The 21,951-nt window shown below is 42.1% G+C and overlaps 1 protein-coding gene across 7 annotated transcripts in view; it reads left to right on the forward strand.

The window, feature by feature from the left end:
- Nucleotides 1-388: 388 nt before the first annotated feature.
- Nucleotides 389-21,951, forward strand: part of HOPX (HOP homeobox) — a 34,537-nt gene continuing 12,974 nt past the window's right edge. For 2 of the 7 annotated variants that reach the window (XM_017849258.1, XM_017849262.1), the window contains exons 1-2: nt 454-834; nt 2,003-2,034. In XM_017849258.1, coding sequence (XP_017704747.1) covers nt 2,032-2,034 — 3 coding nt within the window. In that variant the 5' untranslated portion in view covers nt 454-834; nt 2,003-2,031. Of the gene's footprint in view, nt 835-1,744; nt 1,851-2,002; nt 2,035-21,951 lie in introns of those variants that run through there. The other 5 variants (XM_017849259.1, XM_017849260.1, XM_017849263.1 and 2 more) reach the window with 4 other exon arrangements.

The raw sequence follows: 21,951 nt of genomic DNA on the forward strand, positions 1-21,951 counted from the left end.
ACACACATACCCTCGCCTTTAGAAACATTTGCACGGATTGTCACACGAGCCCCTGAACTCTCCATCACACTCTGCATGCATCTTCCCACAGACTTGCTCACACACTGGCTTTTTATTTGCAGGCCCATGGGGAATCTTTCACCTCTTAGACAGGAATTTCATTAACGAAGGGGAGGGGATGGTAAGAGGAAAGTACAGATGCAGGGCAAATAAATGAGAATAGTTTTTGAGGGAGACCTAAAATTGTATCATCCTAGTCCCGAATCTCTCCCTTTTAACTGTTCTTTATTTGTACATTCTGTGCCCAAAAGAAAACAACCTTTCATTAATTGGGCAATTGTCCAGGCTCTTAGCCTGGCATCCAGCCCACAGAGCTGTGAAATCAACCGCACCAGATCTACACTTTGAAATGAGGCAACATCCAACTGGAAACCCGCTCAAAGTAAGGAAGTGGGTGAAAAGACTCAGGGTCTCTTTTCTCTTCCCAGTCTTCTCTCAGCCACATCTCTCTTATCTGATCTTGGTGAAGAAGCTTGCTTGGCTAGGAGAAAGGTCAGGGACGAGAAGATAGTGACGAGAAAGTTCCATGAAACTCTCAGAAGTCCCAGCCTGAACATCAAACCTGAATAACCAGGAGAGACGTAACTTCAGCATACTTTCAGTGGTTTTCCTCCTGCCCACGCTGCAGGTTTTTCAGGTCCTTGCTGGAGTGTGCGCTCACAGGCATAAATAAACGTGCTATCAGCAGCCTGCGTCAGCCAGCCCAGCTATTTAAGCAGGCTGGCATCAGCAAACACTGCTTCCAAACCCAGGGCTTGCCTTTGCCTCTTCCACGTAAGTACCTTTCAAAGGTCTGCCTTTTATGCAGAGGGATGAGTTTGTGTAGGAACTAGACCAAAATGCTATCGTTACCGTATTTGCTCTTCTGTTGGAAAACGGTAGAGGTGAAAGGGAGAAGAGGAATGAAAAACTTACCCCCGAGCAGAAGCCAGGAAATGCTGCTGAGTGTAAGACATCAGTCCCTTACAAACAAAACTGCATGGGGTCAAGGGGAATTTGGAGGAAGGGGAGTTGGTGTTGGTCTTTTGGCCAGCAGGTGAGATGTTTTTCTTGCTCGCTTCTATTTCGGAAAGATAACTTTGAAACCAGCACTTGTCAGATGCCTATGATTTTCTCATTTAGGAGCAGATTATTGTTACTCTACATCCCAGACTTTTATCAAAAATCAGACATGGTATCATTTTAAAATATGTTTTCTGTTTGACGAGGGGAAGTGAGGGAGGTGTCTCTGGATGGAGAAGTGGCTTGATTTTGAATTTGCAGTTTATCGTTACTTCTGGTTCTCATAATACTTATTTACAACAACAAAAACATTGATTTTTTTTTTTTTTTTTTTTTTGTGAGGTGAAAAGGAATCCCAGGCTCTGGGGTCTAGAGAAAATATAGATTTGTGATATGTGAGTGGCATCCAAGTATTCAGGGTAAACTGTTAAATAAAGTGGAATAAGAATCATTGAATAAAAAGGTACAATCTGTCACATAGTTCAGATGAGAAGCTCTTAAAGAGAAGAGGAATGCAAACAGTTTCCGTGAAGTGGCACTGCCATTGGACAGGGCCCTGTAGTGTGTTTAGTTAAGTAGGGTTAAGTATAACCAGGGCAGGCAGAGAACAAACAAAGGTGCTGGGGAGGTGGGAAGGGAGAAGGGAGGAGCAGATAGTAAAGGATTTATAATTAGACATCAGATTCATAAAAAGCAGATAGGAAATTATAAGGAATAGAGCAGGGCATTAATTCTATAGTCTATCCCTTTGTGTCAAGAATCTGTTGAAAGCCAAGGACCTTTTTCAGGTATTCATTCCCCGCATCCTGAGCCTCCCCCTCCACCCCACTCCCCAACCCACACCTTGACTCTCACTTTCTGGACTCCTGGAAGTCCACGGACCCTAAATTAAGCTCATGTGCTTATTTATTTATTTATTTATTTTTTTACTGGGCTGAAGCTGCCAACTGAGGAACCTCTCCAGAAGTGATGGTGAGTTAAAAACCTTCAAGGTGGCAGGCATTTCTTAGCCACCAAACTGAAACTTGGTTTTAAGTTCATGAAAGTCTTATGTCAATCAAGCAAATAATGATTAAGGGCTGTATCTTAGCAAAGATAAGTTGAGGGCCAAGAGGAAGAGAAAAGAAAAAGTGATCTTGTTCTCAAGAGCTTGAAATCTAAAGTCCAGGGAGATAATTAGAAGTTATGTCCAGGCACAAAATAGGATGTGTTGAGTGATTACATTTGTACAAAATGATAGAAAATGCAAACTAATCTACAGCAAAAGAAAGTGGCTGGGCGTGGTGGCCTATGCCTGTAATCCCAGCACTTTGGGAGACCGAGGCGAGCGGATCACTTGAGGTCAGGAGTTTGAGACCAGCCTGGCCAACATGGTGAAACCCCATCTCTACTAAAAATACAAAAATTAGCCGGGCATGGTGATGGGCACCCGTAATCTCAGCTACTCGGGAGGCTGAGACAGGAGAATTGCTTGAACCTGGGAGGCAGAGGTTGCAGTGAGCTGAGATTGCACCACTGCACTCCAGCCTGGGTGACAGAGCAAGACTCTGTCAAAAAAGAAAGAAAAGAAAGAAAGAAAGAAAGAAAGAAAGAAAGAAAAGAAAGAAGAAAGAAAGAAAGGAAAGAAAGAAGAGAAAAGAAAGAAAGGAAGAGGAAGGAAGGAAGGAAGGGAAGGAAGGAAGGAAGGAAGGAAGGAAGGAAGGAAGGAAAAGGAAAGGAAAAGAAAAGAAAAGAAAAGAAAAGAAAAGAAAAGAAAAGAAAAGAAAAGAAAGAAGGAAGGAAGGAAGGAAGGAAGGAAGGAAGGAAGGAAGGAAGGAAAGAAAGAAAGATCCATGGTTACTTGGGAAGGTAGAGGCAGGAGAAAAAAATGTTTGGGGGGATTCCCAAGGGACACAGGAAACTTTTGAGGGTGATGGATATGTTCATTATTATGACTGTGACCATTTCTTATATGGGAAGATTTATCAAATTGTATACTTTAAACATTCAGTATTATAGCTGATTACCCCCAACAAACAATACTTTAACAACATTATTTTTGTTTTTTTGAGATAGGATCTCACTCTGTCACCCAGACTGGAGTGCAGTAGCACGATCTCAGCTCACTGAAGCCTCTGCCTCCCAGGCTCAAGCAATCCTCCCACCTCAGCCTCCCAAGTACCTGGGACCACAGACTTGTGCCACCACTCCCAGCTGTAGAGATGGGGTTTCGCCATGTTGCCCAGGCTCGTCCCAAACTCCTGAGCTCAAGCAATCTGCCTATCTCGGCCTCCCAAAGTGCTGGGATTACAGGTGTGAGCCAATGCGCCTAACCAACAATATGATTTTTAAATGAGTAAAAGCATTTCTAAAAATCAGCCTATGTAACATGCTGAACATAAAAGATGAGTATTTATGGAGAAAAGATAAATTCAATAAAGCACAGAGACCAGAGAGTAAGGATCATAGACTTTATTAGAACTGGGAGGGTTCCTGGAGATAATTTAACCTAGTGGTTGTGGGACATGGAGAACTTAAAAACAAAAAAACATAAGTCACTGGGGCAGGGCACGGTGGCTTATGCCTGTAACCCCAGCACTTTGGGAGGCTGAGGCGGGTGGATCACCTGAGGTCAGGAGTTTGAGACCAGCTTGACCAACATGGTAAAACCCCATCTTTACTAAAATACAAAAATTAGCCTGGGCGTTGTGGTGAGTGCCTGTAATCCCAGCTTCTTGGGAGGCTGAGGCAGGAAAATCGCTTGAACCTGGGAGGCGGAGGTTGCAGTGAGCGGATATCACGCCACTGCACTCCTGCCTGGGTGACAGAGCAAGACTCTGTCTCAAAAAAAAAAAAAAAAAAAAAATCAGTGACTGGCCCCACCCTGGACCAACTAAATCAGAATCCCTGGGTGTGCAGCCCTGGCATTGGGTTTCAAAGTTCCCCAGGTGAGTCTAATGTGCAGCTAGGGATGAAAACCAGTGAAATCAAAACCATTCACTTGACAGATAAGGATAGTAAGGGCCAAAGAGAGGGTGCCACCTGGCCACCAAGTCCAAAGGCAGGATGAGGCTGGGAGGCTAAGGGAACACAGCAACAGAAGCTCAGAGGTAAAGAAAGATGCTGCTTCTGGATACTCCCAGCTCCAGGTAGGATAGGGTATCCAGCACCTTCCAAGCAAATCCTTGGAACCCAGACATGCTGTGGGGCAGCAAACTAGAAGAATTACTCAGGGCCTCCAAGGTGCATTATTAAAGGATTGTGCTAATGAGTGAGAAGGGATGTTTCAAAACTAAAGCTTCCTTTTGTTCCCGATTAATATCTGGCATAAGCAGAGGATTCTAACTATTGAAAGGAATCCTAGTGTACACACCAGGCACTCTGCTCTGGGGGACAGCCAAGTTGTTCTTTCAAGAAACAGCATGTGTGCGTTCCCAGCATTGGGATGAGTCTATCTGGAAGTTCGGGGTCTTTTAATTAGGACTTCCAGGTCAGGCCCAGGTAAAAGCATGAGTGGGTGAAGTTTGTCTTTGTGACTTCTGTCCTTCCTGTCTGTGGCTCCTTAGCTCTCCCTCAGCACCTGTATGGGTGCAGGTGTCAGTTCAGAGGTGTCTGTGGGACCACAGAGCCTCATTGGCTCCACCCTGGTTGTGTTTCCAGTCTGTTCTCACCTCCCCTTCAATCCAAATGTGCCACTTTCCAGGTCTCATTCTCTCAGGGCTTGTTTTCCTCATCTGTGGAAAACTAATTAAAATTAGGATGTTAATAGACAATAATTGTTTAATGAATTATGTCCCTCCCTGGTATATTAAGTAAGTTCCAGCAAGATAACATATCTAGGAGTTCCTTGAAATGTTATATATAGTTACCATTTGAATTTTAAAAGGGGGCAATCAAGAGAATCAAAGTTTTATGCAAAATATGTCCTCCTTACTGGTCAGAATTCCAAGCATCTTGCTGGGCAAAAACATACCAAGATTGTGGGTTTTCAGTATAATTTTTCAAACCCTATCCAGTAGGCAACCATCTATAGGTTGTGGGCCCTGTTAGATTGTTTTTTCTGAATGAGTCCATTCTTTGTCAATGCAGTCGAACTCATCAGAAGTAGATGCATTTCCTGTGTCTTTCTGAAAAATGGAGAGCCACTTTAAGGTTACTATAATGAAGACAAAATGTCAAGAAATTCTGCTCATAGGGATTTTAAAATATTACCTGCTTCTTTCTCGGGAGCAGAAGGCTGGCACCAACAGAGTAGCTTGCCTAGTCTTAGTGACCTTAGTGGCCAGGAGCCTCATTCTTTGGGGACCCAGTTTTGCAGCTCGGGCAGGGCCCCCCCAGTGCATGTGGCCATGGGCCCATTCCGGCACTTTTGCCCCGTTCGAAAACCAGATTGCTGCAGCTCTTGAAAACAAGTGGCAGCTGCATGTGGCTAGTCCTGCCTCTGAAGAGGGGCATGTCTGGGTGTGTAATTAACATCTCTTCTGGGGAAGCAGTCTGCAGGCTGTCAGGGCCCAAAGCAGCCCTGCGGCCAGAGGACACGCTGTGACAGCAGCAGTGGGGAGGAGAGGGTGAAGGCAAGCTCCATCTTGAGCCCCTGGGAGCCCTGGCACTCTAGCTCTGGGGAAAGGATTAAGCCGTTGGCATCAGGACAGCAGTCAATACCAGTTTAACGCCCCTATTTGGAAGCCAAATGCTTTTTCCTGTTATTCAGAGCTTCTCCAAAATTTAAAAAAAGAAAAGAAAAGAAAAGAAAAATAAATGACAAGCTTGCAAAATTGATAAAACAGGTTTATATGACCAATAGAATTTCTTCCTTCCTTGGATGACTTTTCTTTGAATATTTCTCCTTCACCTTCATTTCCAAATTCTCTCATTACACAGTGACAAGAGGTCACTTGGACATTTTTCAGGGCTGTGTTATGACCTAACTCAGCTTAATTTCTGGATGTTGTTGATGGCTTCCTTAGACTTTTTGTTGCTGTTGAGACAGAGTCTCACTGTCACCCAGGCTGGAGTGCAGTAGCACGATCTCAGCTCACTGCAACCTCCACCTCCCAGGCTCAAGCAATCCTCCCACCTCAGCCTCTAGAGTAGCTGGGACCACAGACACACACCATCATGCCTGGCTAATTTTTTGTAGTTTTGGTAGAGACAGGGTTTCACCATGTTGTCAAGGCTGGTCTCGAACTCCTGAGCTCAAAAGATCCTTCCACCTTGGCCTCCCAAAATGCTGGCATTAACAAGCATGAGCCACCACACCCGGCCGGCTTCCTTTGACTTTTAAAACATCAAGTGACTAGGGACAGTGGACAGTGCTATAGAAAGATGAAATTGTTGGTAGAAGGATAACCTGTGGCTTGGAGTGGTTTATAAAGAAGTAACCTGCCCTTTTAAAAACCAACACCTGGGGATCCTGAAGCAGCCCCTGCTCTGTCCTGGACCATAGCCATCCTGCCCACTCACTTGGGGCATCGCCTGCCAGTGGGGAACAGGTCTGATAGAGGGGCAGCAAGCCTGATGCTGCAAATGGAAGGCTCTTGTCTCCTGGTGCAGGAGGTGCGTGCATCTGCTGTCTTCCTGGGCAACGGCCCTGATGTGTTTTTGGCCTTCCAGTGCTGTTGATTTTGAACACACAGTGCAACCAAGCAGGTGCAGTTTAGGCTGTCCTTTTTATTTGCTGGGAAAGTGCCTACATATATCTTTTACAATATGCTGAACAATCTTCCCCAGGACTCCAGGCTGAGCTATCTCCTGCCAGGGGAGCAGAGGACAGGTCTGGTGAGCAGGAACCTGGCTCCTATTTTCTCAGCTGTAATGGAATTTTAAAGCAGCTGTGAGCCTGAAAGATTCGTTGTCCTAGTGGTATTACTAATAGCACCCCCTTTTACTCTAAAAAATACCTGGCCTGAGCAATAAACTATATGGTCACCTGTGCGTACAATCCACTTTATGCAAGAGCATAAAGTGATTTGCTTGGAATCTTAGGATGAGCTGGTATCTGAGCTGGCTCTTGAACCCAGGCAGCCCCAGGCCTCATTCTGACCTCCGTGTCAAGTCATTTACTCTTGCTGTGACTCAGGGTTCCTGCAGGAAGCATTGTATACCTCCCGTCCAGGCCGAGAACTGGTATATTTATGTTGGGTAAACCAAAAAGAAGTTCAGTATAAATGTCGGGCATTCAAGGAATTGCTCATCACAAGGTCATGCTACTCTGATCTTTGCTTCAGCCTCTTATTTGGCTATACTTAGGTAGTAATAGAAGCTCTTTTAAATGTAGAGAAGTTGGCTGGGCATGGTGGTTTGTGCCTATAATCCCAGCCCTTTGGGAAGCAGAGGTGGGAGGATTGTTTGAGCCTGATCTCTACTTTTTTTTTTTTTTTTTTTTTTTTTTGGTTAGCTAGACGTGGTGGCACACACTTGTAGTTTTAGCTACTTGGGAGACTGAGGCGGGAAGGTTGCTTGAGCCCAGAAGTTCGAGACTGTAGTAAGCTATGATCACGATGCCACTGTACTCCAGTCTGGGCAACAGAGCAAGACCCCATCTCTAAAACAAACTAATAAATGAAAAGTAGAGAAGTTAATTTTACCCATATCCACATAATTTCTTGTAATTTGCTTCCGGTAGTTTTGATGAAATGTGACCGAACATGAAAACACTGTGAGATCTTTCACAAATGATCTACTCTGTCCTTGTACGTTCAGAACGAAATGAAACAAAAACCTGAGGCAGACATTGATCAGTTCTAATCTCTTAGTGTATACTGGGCAGGAAACAAGTGGCAGTCATTCTGGCTGTTAGATCTAGTCATTCTATCTAGGACCATGAGGAAAATTTCCTAGGTTTCTTAAGGTCGTGACAGATCTGCTTAGATAGTCTAGTCGTTGTTGAGGTATTTTCATTTTTTTCCTGTGTGGCTTCTTCCTAAGGAAATGTACATAAATAATCTTCCTTAGTCCTAATATCCTCATCAACCCTTTCCAAATTTTCAGTTTGCTGGTGCCGGGAGTGAAATCTGTTTTACAAAAAACTTTAATTCAGTGGCTAACATTTAATTGAATAACTAATGTTGGAAGTATCTATCACTTTATTATATATGCCTTACCCTCTTCCTGGGACATAGACTAGCATCTTTGGAGATGGCTGGAACTGGGATTTACGAAGCAGGAGTGAAGAAAGCAGGAGGCCACCCCTACTTTCATTAACACACTGGCTCAGGGTTCCATAGTTGAAAAGGGAGGAGAGTCCTTGGAACTAACTCAAGAGTTAAACAATAGTTGACTAAACAATAGTAAAATTAGGGCCGGGTGCAGTGGCTCATGCCTGTAATCCCAGCACTTTAGGAGGATGAGGTGGGCGGATCACCTGAAGCCAGGAGTTCAAGACCAGCCTGGCCAACATGGTGAAACCCCGTCTCTACTAAAAATCCCAAAATTAGTTGGGCATGTTGGTGGTGCATGCCTGTAATCCCAGCTACTCGGGAGGCTGAGGCAGGAGAATCAGTTGAACCCAGGAGGCGAAGGCTGCAGGGAGCCAAGATCACAGCACTGCACACCAGCCTGGGTGACAGAGCAAGACTACACAGACACACACACACACACACACACACACATAGAGATCAGATGTATAAGGAACACAAAAAGGCCTGATGTTATTTAGCTTGGACAAGAGAAGGCTATAAAGCCACTGAATGATGGTGTTGAAAAGCATGGAAGGAGGTCGTGGAGATCAATACCCAGCTCTTCACCTTGGCTTTTGAGGAAAAAATCCAAGACCAAGGGTTGGTGGGGCTGCAGTACAAAGGACATTAAGTAAGCCGTGAGGTATTCCCTCATTATACAAAAAACACAGTGGAAAGAATTAATTATACAGGCAAACTCTGAAAGATGAGGCAGTCCACCAATCTTTTAATTTTTAAAGCCCCTTTTTTTTGTTTGTCTTTAGGCCTGTAATGAGTTAACATAGTCCTTCATTCATGGCATACACAAGACCCCTTCTTAGGTTTTATATCTCATTCCATTTCTCCTGCTCTCCCACTCTCCCTCTTTTCTCTCTTTCTTTTCACTGAACGCTAAAATTTTAAGAGGTATCTGTGTTGTTGATGATATTTCTAATGCATTATTATCAATAGTCTGTTAATTACATGTATCTTTTACTTATTGACTCCTCCAATAATGGACATCTTTCTTGCCTCCAATTCTCTGAAATGATGCTGTAATGAATATTCTTATACATATGTTCTACCACCCTTTAGATCTGGTTCGTGGGAAACAGGAAGGGAAAGGAGTGGGCTAGAAGGCTTATGCTTTCTTTACGCAGCATGGAATATTGAACTGTCCATGAGAAATGGAAACATAATGTAACCAGTTAGTATTTCAAACATTTAGAAGCTTCTCCAGGTTCCCTTGTACTTTAATAAGAGATTGAGTGACACATAATTTTCTAGAACTAAGAGAGCACAATCTTCAGTGATCTCCCCTTCTCAATATAATTTTCCTTTTTTTCATTAAAAAAATTTTTTTTAGCCAGTCAGGCTGGGTACGGTGGCTCACACCTGTAATCCCAGCACTCTGGGAGGCTGAGGCAGGCAGACCACCTGAGCTCAGGAGTTCGAGACCAGCCTGGCCAACATGGTGAAAACTTATCTCTACTAAAAATACAAAAAGGTGTGGTGGTGGGCGCCTGTTGTCCCAGCTACTCGGGAGGCTGAGGCAGTAGAATCACTTGAATCTGGGAGGGGAGACAGAGGTTGCAGTGAGCCAAGATCAGTGCCACTGAACTGCAGCCTGGGTGACAGAGCAAGACTTCGTCTCAAATAATAATAATAATAATAATAATAATAATAATAATAATTTTTTTAGCCAATCAAATTTAGCAGTGGGGGATTGTATTCAATGTCATCTTCTTTTCTTTCTTTCTTTTTTTTTTTAGACAAAGTTTTGCTCTGTCACACAGGCTGGAGTGCAGTGGCACCATCTCGGCTGCAACCTCCACTTCTCGGGTTCAAGCAATTCTCATCCCTCAGCATCCAGAGCAGCTGGGATTACAGGCGTGTGCCACCATGCCTGGCTAATTTTTGTGTTTTTAGTAGAGATGGGGTTTCTCCATGTTGCCCAGGCTGGTCTCGAACTCCTGGCCTCAAGTGATCCACCCGCCTCAACCTCCCAAAGTGCTGGGATTACAGGCATGAGCCACGGTGCCCAGTCAAATGTCATTTTCTTAAACTTGGCTTTATCAATTCTAGAAGCATTTTATTTCTGGATATTGGTTATTGATTACCCAGAAAAAGCAAATGACATGTTCGAAGAAATCTTATTAGTCATGAGATTGAGTGAAGTTTCTACAATGTTTTGCCATTTTAATGATTGCAAAACCTGATGTCATTTAGTTGCCCAGTTATATCCTGATTCACTGGGAAAGCTGGATTAGAACCTTAATAATGGTACCTTGTATTTATGTAACGTTGATAATTTATAGTGCCATTCATAAACATAATCCATCTCATTGAATCTGATAACACTGTGTGACAGGTGGGGCAGGTTAATAGCTTCAGTAGTAGATGATGAAATGGAGGTCTAAAGCAACTAAGAGAGTTGTCCAAAGTTACCTGGAGACTATGTGATAGAGCTGGAAGGAGACTCCGGGTCTTCTGAAGCTTCACTCAATCTCTGCAGTATCATGGCTGATGCTCAGAAAAGTGATCTATTGTAGGTTCAAAGCTATCCCCTGAGCTGGACATTCTGGTATATCTGTCCTTTTCAATTATTTTGTGATGTTAATGAGTTGGCTAAAGCTGCACACCCTCTGTTTGTCCTATTAGCTGAACACCTGCTCATAAAAACCACTCAATTGGGGAAAATATCTGGTCCATATCACTGAGTAGCATGGCAACAAGCAGCATGGGTGGTTGGACTTTGGCATAATTAGGAGCTCTGCAAGGCACCAGCTGTGGGTCATTTTATCCATGACCTAATTATAATCATAAAATAAGAATGGTAGTTGGACCATAAAAATAATAATCTATTAAAATATATTTATGCAAAGAGATAATTCCATTCTGTCAGAGACTCTTTTCTGGACTTTTCAAAATACTCAACTAACCTGAGGAAGTTCTGTCTGCTCGCAGTAGACGATCTAATGGTCTAAGGAAAGCCATGTGATTGGGCAGCCTGAAAATATACTCATGGCGCATGTGCAACACCACACAGGTCTCTAATGTATCTTGCTATGTAATTTGAGCTCAGGCAAAAATACTGTATAACCCAGCATATATTTTCAAAAAAACCAATCATGATGTCACATCCCCAGAATTACAAATGAACAGCTCTTTTCAGAGTCAGGCACTGGGAATGAGAACATTTTTAGAAAGAACATTGTAATGTTTTAAAGTGATTGGATGTCTACAGAGCAATATGACAATTTTATCTACTTGATTCTCCATTGTATGTGTAGCTTATGTGTATTAGATTTTTTTTTTCACCCAGGCTGGGGTGCAATGGCACGATCTCGGCTCACTGTAACCTCTGCCTCCCGGGTTCAAGTGATTCTCCTGCCTCAACCTTCCGAGTAGCTGAGATTACAGGCGCCCACCACCATGCCTGGCTGATTTTTGTATTTTTAGTAGAGATGGAGTTTCACCATGTTGGTCAAGCTGGTCTCAAACTTCTGATATCAAGTAATCTGCTCACCTCAGCCTCCCAAAGTAATGGGATTACAGGCATGACCCACCGCGCCTGGCCTGTATTAGATTTTTTAAAACTACCAAACTGATTTATACCATCATTTAAGTTTTTGAGCACCCTTTGTCCTCCATGCAACAAATATATCTCTCTATCCTTCAAATATTGACCTAATTAATCTAATTATAAACAAAACATAAGAAGTTAAATGGGCAATCAAAAATTAATAACATACTCCAAAACACAAAAGGAATATTTATTAGCTGTCATTTAAACTTATTTGAGCCATTTTTCCTCTCTACAAACTATTTAGAAAGTTGATCCTTTTGTTATTTGCTTCCAAGCTTAGTAGTACACATTTCTCTTCTGGTTTAAAGGTTCTTTTTAGAAAATATTGAGACATTTCCCCCATATCAGAAATCTATTTGCCTCATTTATTGGAGGCAAGTAGATTATTAGGACATTAGACATTTTCAAAGAGATTTCATAATTCAATTTGTTTGACAAATCAGACCCCTTCTCTATTATCTGGTTTGAAAAGCCCTGAGTGCTTGGCTGTGCCCCATAGAAATCTCTAGGACAAACCATTTTTGCTTCTCTGTTTATATTTGATCACAGGACTGACTCTATTGGAGATGTAATGGATATTCACACTTACTAAGCATTAGCACAACCATATTGACAATAACCAAAGCAGGCAGAGGCCCAAGCATAACTCGGTCTACCAGACAGATTCCTATCCTACGTATTCAAGTTGCAATAAAAATGAAAGATCAGGAAATTTGAAGCTAAACTGTTTCCTCTTACCTTTAACCACAGAGCTGCAGCATATGCATTTTTAAGAGGGAAAAACAGCCTCCTGTCCATCACTGTGGTTAAATATATGTTATTCTGTCCTCTAACATCCTAACATACCTGCATTTTGCTAATCCCTAACAGAAGTTAGGGTACCTAGGTGCAAGAGTAGCATTTTTGCTATTCTATACCTAAGTGAGAAATTTAACATTTTATGTATAATAAAGGCACCAGATATCCAGGTCTGCCTGGGACACTTCTGATGCATGCCTGTTGTACTGGTGTTATTATTATTATTATTATTATTATTTTGAAACAGAGTCTCACTCTATTGCCAGGTTGGAGTGTAGTGGTGTGATCTCGACTCACTGCAACCTCTGCCTCCCAGGTTCAAGCAATTCTCCTGCCTCAGTCTCCTGAGTAGCTGGGACTACAGGCCCCTGCTACCTCGTCTGGCTAATTTTTGTATTTTTAGTAGAGATGGGGTTTTGCCATGTTGGCCAGGCTGGTCTCGAACTCCTGACCTCAGGTGATCCACACGTCTCAGCCTCCCCTGGTCTAATTATTAATAGTACTCCTTTTATCTTCACTGTTCTAGGTTGGGTGACAAATTATATGATCACATTAACTTAACAGCCAGGTTGAATACTAACAAGCACCTTCGTTCCGAATGTTTCATGGGCTCCTCCATTGTCCCTTGAAGTAGAAACTAGGCACAAAGTGTTCAGCAAATCAGGAGCAGAGCCTAGAACAGGGCTCCGTGCTCTTCCTTCTTGAGTCAGCAACATTAGCGACCTGTTGATGAGGAAGAACCCTATCACTTAAAACCTAGGCCACTCTGACTGTCAGAACTTGAGAAGAGAAACTTCCTCAGAAGTCATCTGGCCCACACCTTCACTTTTCTAGATTAAGAAATAAGTATAATACTTCTGGAAATGCATATGCCATTTTACACTAGAAAAGTGCAAGGTTGTTTCATGAGCATAATCTCACTGGATCACAACTGGAGTAAAGAGGCAAGGAAGAACATTCTTAGTCACATTTTACAGAGAAGAGAGCTAGGTTTTAAATAAGTTAAATAATGCAGCCAAGGATATGTGAGTATGAAATGGAGGCATTAGAACTGAAATCCAGCCCTGACTCCATACCCAGTACCGTTCCTATGTCTCCATACCAGTTTAATATTTTCATTCATTAGTGAGGATTTACAGCATATTTCCTACATGTATTTTATCCATTACAGATACATAAACATTCCCTCTGCAACTAATGCTATATACTCAAAAGTATCTTCTTTCAGAGCCAGGCATAACGGCTTAGACCTGCAATTTCAATGACTTGGGAGGATTGCTTGAGGCCAGGAGTTCAAGACCAGCCTGGGCAACACAGCAAGGTCCCATCTCTAAAAAAACTTAAAAAAGAACAGGCACTTTAGTTCTGCTTCTCTATCTTCCTACATGACAAGAACTCTGGCCAGCAACTAAACTGTTTCTGCCTGACAGCACCACTTGGTGGTTGGGTAGGGAAATGAGAGGGCAAAATCTTTCTGTCTCCTTCTTTCTGGTGCCTTGGGTAGAAGGATGAGGAGGAGAAGAAAATGCAAAGTAACTCCTGCTTTTTCTTTATTGTTCACAGTTAACAACATGAATCATATCTCAAACAACCTATTTCTCATATTGATATTTCCATTCTCCTTTGTTCGCTTTCTTTATTTCATCTATGACACAAGTATATAAATATAATCAGTTTGGCCGGGTGCGGTGGCTCGCTCCTGTTAATCCCAGCACTTTGGGAGGCCGAGGCAGGTGGATCACCTGAGGTCAGGAGTTTGAGACCACCCTGGTCAACATGGCAAAACCCCGTCTCTACTAAAAATACAAAAATCAACCGGGTATGGTGGTAGGCACCTTCAGTCCCAGTTACTCAGGAGGCTGAGGCACAAGAATTGCTTGAACCCAGGAGGCGGAGGTTGCAGTGAGCTAAGATCGCACCACTGCACTCCAGCCTGGGTGACAGAGTGAGACTCCATCTCAAAATAATAATAATTACACCAGTACAACAGGCATACATCAGAAGTGTCCCAGGCAAACCTGGATATCTGGTGCCTTTATTATACATAAAATGTTAAATTTCTCACTTAGGTATAGAATAGCAAAAATGCTACTCTTGCACCTAGGTACCCTAACTTCTGTTAGGGATTAGCAAAATGCAGGTCTGTTAGGATGCTGGAGGACAGAATAACATATATTTAACCACAGTGATGGACAGGAGGCTGTTTTCCCTCTTAAAATGCATAGTGCTGCAGCTCTGTGGTTAAAGGTAAGAGGAAACAGTTTAGCTTCAAATTTCCTGATCTTTCATTTTTTTGCAACTTGAATACGTAGGATAGGAATCTGTCTGGTAGACCGAGTTATGCTTGGGCCTCTGCCTGCTTTGGTTATTGTCAATATGGTTGTGCTAATGCTTAGTAAGTGTGAATATCCATTACATCTCCAATAGAGTCAGTCCTGTGATCAAATATAAACAGAGAAGCAAAAATGGTTTGTCCTAGAGATTTCTATGGGGCACAGCCATGCACTCAGGGCTTTTCAAACCGGATAATAGAGAAGAGGCTAGATTCGTCAAACAAATTGAATCATGAAATCTCTTTGAAAATGTCTAATGTCCTAATAATCTATTTGCCTCCAATAAATGAGGCAAATAGATTTTTGATATGGGGGAAAAATGTCAGTGTTTTCTAAAGAGAACCTTATGCTTTTATATCAAGATAAAGGAAAGTCATACTTCTTGATGGGAAGATGAAATTCAATCAACATACATTTAATAGATATTCACTGAGTACCTACCAATGTGTCAGCGACAATTCTGGATACCTGGACACATCGAAGCTGTGCTATGAATCTGTACAGTCCTCAACAGTTCCTTGAAACTCTCATCAATATCTGTACCAAAATCTCATTTCCCTAAGCAAGATTTTAATTAAAATTGAATTTTCTTAAGTATTTTCTTTTAAATGACTTCTTATTAAATTGCACCAGGATATTTCAATAGGATTATTTTATACTTTTTTCCATTACAGATATATAGCATTTTAGTACCTATATAACCTCTAGTGGGTTAGCCTGGGATCTTACCTACACATATGGAATACTCTTTCTCGAGAAAACTTTTCCTGAATTCATAATAATCATCATAGAGCTAGATTAGATCTGTAGAAAAGCAACCTGTTTACAAAATGGAGATCGCCTATAAGGAGATGATGGAAATAGAATTGCTTTCTTTTGTTTGCCTGTTTATTTCTATGAAAGTAGACTAAATACTCCACTTATTTCATAGCACATTCAAAGAAGAAGCCTAAGGTTTTATGAGCATCTTTCACTATTTCCCCAAGTTTCCACATACAAGATTAGAACACAAATTGGGCTATCAATGAAAAGAACTCAGTGCATATGCAGAGTTTTATGTCCAGAGTTGACTAATGATTCATTCACTGCTGGAAGTCATTCACAAACACCCTTTCCTCCAATGGCTTTTCATAATATCTTCCTGTTTTCAGTAAGTGGTTACAGAAAGTCTGGACTACTGAGAGACTTGTTTCAACAACAGTTTCAGGAGGATCCTTAATTAAACAAAACTCTGTACCTCTAGGGATTAAGTGGCAGCACTCATCACTGAGCTCCAGCTGGTCTGGTTGAAGCCAGCCTTTCTATTCTATCAGATGCTGTAACGTTTCTTGTTTGGATTCTGTATTATTCACATAATGCCATCTTTCAATGATGTCTGCATCAATTGAAGAAGAGCGTGTGGGGAAGGAAAGCCAGCCTGGCTGGTGGTGCCGGTGGTTTTAACTGAAATCACTGGCTAATCCATTGAGCTAGGGCAGAGCCGTGTCTGGTCACCAACATGCCGTAGGGAGGGAAGTACTCAGAATGGCCCCACCCACAGGGAGCCAGGGCAGACACAGGGCACTGCCTTCCTTCTGTTCCTCGAGCCCACCTGGCTCTACTTCCCCTTTTACCACAACTTCTCATCAAGGATCTGCTGTCTGCAGAACTGTTCAGTGCAAAGAGGAAAGATGGTGTAGTGATTAAGGACATGGATGCAGAAGTTAGATTTTCTGGGTTGGGTCTCTTCTCTGTCACATACTAGATTTGTGATTTGGTGAAAGTTATATCCATCTTCTTGGGAAGGGTATATAAGTTTCCATCTATATAAGTTTCTACATGTATAAAATGAAAATAAGAACACATAGTGTTGCTGCTCCTCTGATGATAAAGTGAATGAATGCATCTGAGACACTTAGACAGGACCTGCCACATAGTAATTATTCCACAAATATGTTGTCACTATTGTTATAATAACGGAGGTAAGGTTTCTGTAGGTGATTCAGCAATAGGAATCAACTCTATGTGGTTTGGGGGCACTGAGGATGATATCAAAAGGCTAGAGTGTATTTTCTTCAATTTTACATTTTGCCTAGATCTTGTTGAACACAGAGCAGTTTTTTCCGAAGTTATGTCCTAAATCAAGTCATGTTAAATGCCATTGGCTAGGTTCTGTTCAACAGCCATCCAGTGAGCACATATTAAGTCCCAGACTCTCCTAATGAATACTGGGGAGATTTAAATGTATAAGAAATGACACATCCCCCATAGAAGTGCATATAATTTAGTGGGGAAGACAGGCTCATGAACAAATTATTTCAAAACAATTTCAGCCAGGCATGGTGGCTCATGCCTATAATGCCAGCACTTTGGGAGGCCAACGCATGAGGACTGTGCTGAGCTCAGGAGTTTGAGACCAGTCTGAGTAACATAGTGAGATCCCATCTCTACTAAAAATAAAGAAAATCAGCTGGATGTCTGGATGCTCACATGTAGTCCCGCCTACTCAGGAGGCTGAGGTGGGAAGATTGCTTGAGCCCTGCAGTTGAGGCTGCAGTGAGCCATGATTGGGCCATTGCACTCCAGCCTGGGTGACAGAGCAAGACCCTGTCTCCAACAAAACAAAACAAAGAATTTCCATTTGGTCATTACCCTTATAGGCCATGACAATCTCAAAAAATTGACTCACCAATTCATAAAATATTTGTTCCTCCTTGTTATCAATTTCCTCATTATTCATCTTCTGTCCCTTATGCCTCCTCATTAATAGATGGGAGGAGAGGGGGAACTAGGGGGTGGTGGTGAGGAAGGAGCAGATAAATTATTATTTTAGTGAAAATGCTAACAACTAAGTATAACCCGATGCATAATGTACAAGTGTATAATGAGAAAACATGCTTATGATATCACATTCCTCCCTGCCATGCCGTTCTTGAGAAGTTCCATGTAGGGATACATGTTACAATAAAGCAACATATACAGCATTGGATGTTTTTTTTTTTTTTTTTTAAAGGGGTCTAATTTCAACCATTGTGCTTTACCATTCCAGAAAGATAAGAGATTGTAACCCAGAAGAAGTGAAATTTATAAGCTCTTCTTACTGGTTTGCCTTCCAGGGGATACTTTACTGAAAGTCTAGCTCATAGCTATTTAAAGAATAGTAATAGCAGGCTAGGCATGGTGGCTCAGGCCTGTAATGACAGCACTTTGGGAGACTGAGGCGGGTGGATCACTTGAGGCTAGGAATTTGAGACCAGCCTGCCCAACATGCCGTCTCTACTAAAAATAAAAAAATAAAAAATAAAATAATAATAATAAATTAGCTGGGCATGGTAGCACACATCTGTTATCCCAGCTACTAGGGAGGCTGAGGCAGGAGAATCGCTTGAACCTGGGAGGTGGAAGTTTTGGTGAGCTGAGATCACACCACTGCACTCCAACCTGGGTGATAGTGTGAGACTCCATCTCAAAAAAAAAAAAAAAAAAATATCTTCCAAGCAAGCACTTTACAGTTGAGAGACATGTTCCCTATAATAACATCATAAGAACTTTACTATAAAGCTGTGAACTAGGCAAAGGTAGACATTATTATATTCCTTCTTTACATAAATGAAATGGAGGTTCAGCAAAGTGACATTTCAGGTAATTAGTACAGAAGACTTCTGATTGTTTGACCTTTTTTCTACATTAATTCCAATTTCATTTTGTTCTTAATTCTGCCGTGTTTCTAAAACAGAGTGGTTCCTAAGGCAAGAGGAAAGCCAGCCTAGAAAGGAGGACCTGGGAAATAGCAAACTGGTTCAGCAACTACACAGAGTACCTATAAACGCACACATCAGGCTGGGTGTGGTGGCTCACGCCTGTAATCCCAGCACTTTGGGAGGCCGAGGCAGGCAGATCACGAGGTCAGGAGTTCATCACCAGCCTAGCCAACATAGCGAAACCCCAATTCTACTCAAAATACAAAAAATTAGCCAGGTGTGGTGGCGGGTGCCTGTAATCCTAGCTAATCAGGAAGGAGAATCGCTTGAACCCGGGAAGCAGAGGTTGCAGCGAACCGGGAAGCAGAGGTTGTGCCACTGCACACCAGCCCGTGAGACAGTGCCAGACTCCATCTCAAAAAAAAAAAAAGCACACATCGTATATGCAGAACTGAAAATTTTCAAAAGCAGCACTTAGTATTTTTAAGAGATGGATTAACTACTGAGATATATACCATCCCGTAGCAGGGCTGAAACATCAAAAACCAAACCTGATGACACCTTGATCTGACAAAACTTGCAGGAATAAGAGGTACCTAGGAGGGTGTGGTCACTGGTGACCAGTGGGAATGGCATGGATTCAAGTATAGTTGTCATCTCGATCTTCCTGCCTCATCAAGTCAAGTGCAGCGTGTTCTAGGAGAACAGCAGGCTTGCTTGTCCTGAATTAGTAAGTGGTTCGGCATGTACCTGTAATTGTTACATGGGGTCAAAAGTTAAGAGCTCAGACTTTGCAGAACAAAAGAACAACCTGCCCAGATCGTCTGTATTTCAATTTACTCTTGTGAAAAATGGAATCAGAACAAAACTTGAAAGGAGAGATTCCATTTTTTATTCCTTTATTGCCTAATATCAAGTAGATGTTAGGGCTTTTTAAAGAGATCCATGAAAGTCTCAAAGAATGTCGCCCCAGTAGCCAAGTAATGAAGCAGGAGAAGGTTGACAATGGCCTATATCCCACAGTGGGAAAGAAAAGACAGGCTGCCTCCAGCCCCAACTCTTCACTAAAGGGACACACGATGATTAAGTTAGAGCTTAAAGATTCAAATAGGTGATTTGGTGATATCTTAGAACCTCTGACATCAATAGAGCATAAGAAAAATATATCTGGGGGCCGGGCACAGTGGTTCTTGCCTGTAATCCCACCACTTTGGGAGGCGGAGGCGGGCAGGTGACTTGAGGTTAGGAGTTCCAGACCAGCCTGGCCAACATGGCAAAACCCCGTCTCTACTAAAAATACAAAAATAAAGAAGGGTGTGGTGGTGTGCACCTGTAATCCCAGCTACTCGGGAGGCTGAAGTAGGAGAATCGTTTGAACCCAGGAGGTAGAGGCTGCAGTGAGCCAAGAACACACCACTGCACTCCAGCCTGGGCAACAGAGTGAGACTCCGTCAAAAAAAGAAAGAAAGAAAGAAAGAAAATAATACATTTGGACGAATGAATCAATCTTGATGCTCATTAAATCAAGAGCCTTAACTGCTATAGCCAGAATAAAAGGTAGAATTCTGAGTCTTCCTCTGATGCTGTAGACAATTTAACTCTTAAAAAAAAAACTCAAAATAGAACTAATTCCATTCTGATTTCTAAGAGAGAATTGTGAGAGAAATGAAAATAACTAATATCAAACTGCTTTTGAACTGGCACTTAGCTGTTTAAACATTTAAGCTCATTATTTGAGTTTACATGTATATCCTATTTTAAACCCAGAGCTTAACAGTTTTCTGTCCATCTTTCTTTTACACTTTATTTTCATTTTTCTTTTACACTTGCCATCTCTCCCTTATTTCTTCTTCTTTAATTGGTCATTTTCAATCTATCTCTGTGGTTTTCATCTGGAGACTTTGATATTTACTTTTGTGGGAGTGACTAATAATTAATATGGCTACCACATTTTAAAAAGCAAAATCAAATCCTGACTCCCAGGAGTTCTGTAGAAGGGAAAATGGGAACATTTTAGCATGATACAGACAAAGGGTGCTTAGTAACTAGTTTTCTTTTCTTTTCTTTTCTTTTTTTTTTTTGAAAAGAACTCCGAGTCTGCGTTCTGCTCCCGGCGCTGGAGTCGGGGCAGTGGCGCGATGCTGGCTCACTGCAAGGCCCGCCCTCCCGGGTTTCAGGCATTCTCGGCTGGCCCCCCTCCAGCCTGCCTGAGCAGTGGGACTAGCAGGCGCCCGCCACCGCAGTCGCCCGGGGTAGTTTTTGTATTGTTTTAAAGTAGAGACCCCGCGGGTCTTCCCACCATTGTTAAGCCAGGATGGTCTCGATGCCTCCTGACCGCGTCAATGATGCCCCCGTCTCGGCCTCCAAAAGTGCTGGATCTGACAGACTTGAGGCCACTGCGCCTGGCCAGTAATTAGTTTTCTATACATTTTATTTGTTTTGTTCTTGGTGACCAATGGAAATAACTTGGCTAGCCTGGAAACAGAGTTCATAACTCTCACAAAATACCTCAACTCCCCTTTTGGGCTGCAACAGGAAATATTTTTACACAGTAAACAGTAAACATGTGGAAACTTTTAGCCCCAAGATGTCAGGCAGGCTGAAAACATAAATAGCTTCAAGAAGACTTAGATACTATTCATGGATAAAAGAATATTCAACAACTTTGGCAAAACTAAGTTTGACCGTAGAAGTGTTGATGAGGATTTGGAGCAAAGGAAATTCCACACACTGGTGGTAAGGGGGATAGTTTTGTTCAACAACTTTCAAATACAAGCTGACATTATATTGTAAAGCTAAACAGCACACACTCTGTAAACCAGGAGTTCTACCCCTACTGTATACCCTAGAGAAATCCTCATAGAGAGGCTGCAGAAGGCATATACAAGAATGTTCAGAGAGGCAATGTTCAAATAGAAAAAAATCTGGAAACAGCCTAGATATCCACCAGTAGGAAAAGACATCTACTACATAAATTGTATATTTATAAAATAAAAACAGCATTGAATATGAATGAACTTCTCTATATGCAGAATGTGGATTTGGTTTGGAAACACTGTTGAGTGAAAAAAGCAATTTACAGAAAAATTATATATGGTATGACACCATTTTTATACAACTCAAGAGCAAAACTAAAAAAAAAAATGTTCTTTTAGGGATCCATACATATGTGATAGAACTAATTTAAAAAGCAGTGACTGGACGCAGTGGCTCATGCCTGCAATCCCAGCTACTCAGGAGACTGAGGCCTGACGATCCCTTAAGCCCAGTTACAGTGAGCTATGATGGCACCACTGCACTCCAACCTGAGGGTGACAGCAAGACCCTGCCTCTAAAAAATTGAAACAAAATGA

This window comes from Rhinopithecus bieti, unplaced genomic scaffold, assembly GCF_001698545.2.
Source record: "Rhinopithecus bieti isolate Rb0 unplaced genomic scaffold, ASM169854v2 scaffold_31527, whole genome shotgun sequence".
Taxonomy (NCBI): domain Eukaryota; kingdom Metazoa; phylum Chordata; class Mammalia; order Primates; family Cercopithecidae; genus Rhinopithecus; species Rhinopithecus bieti.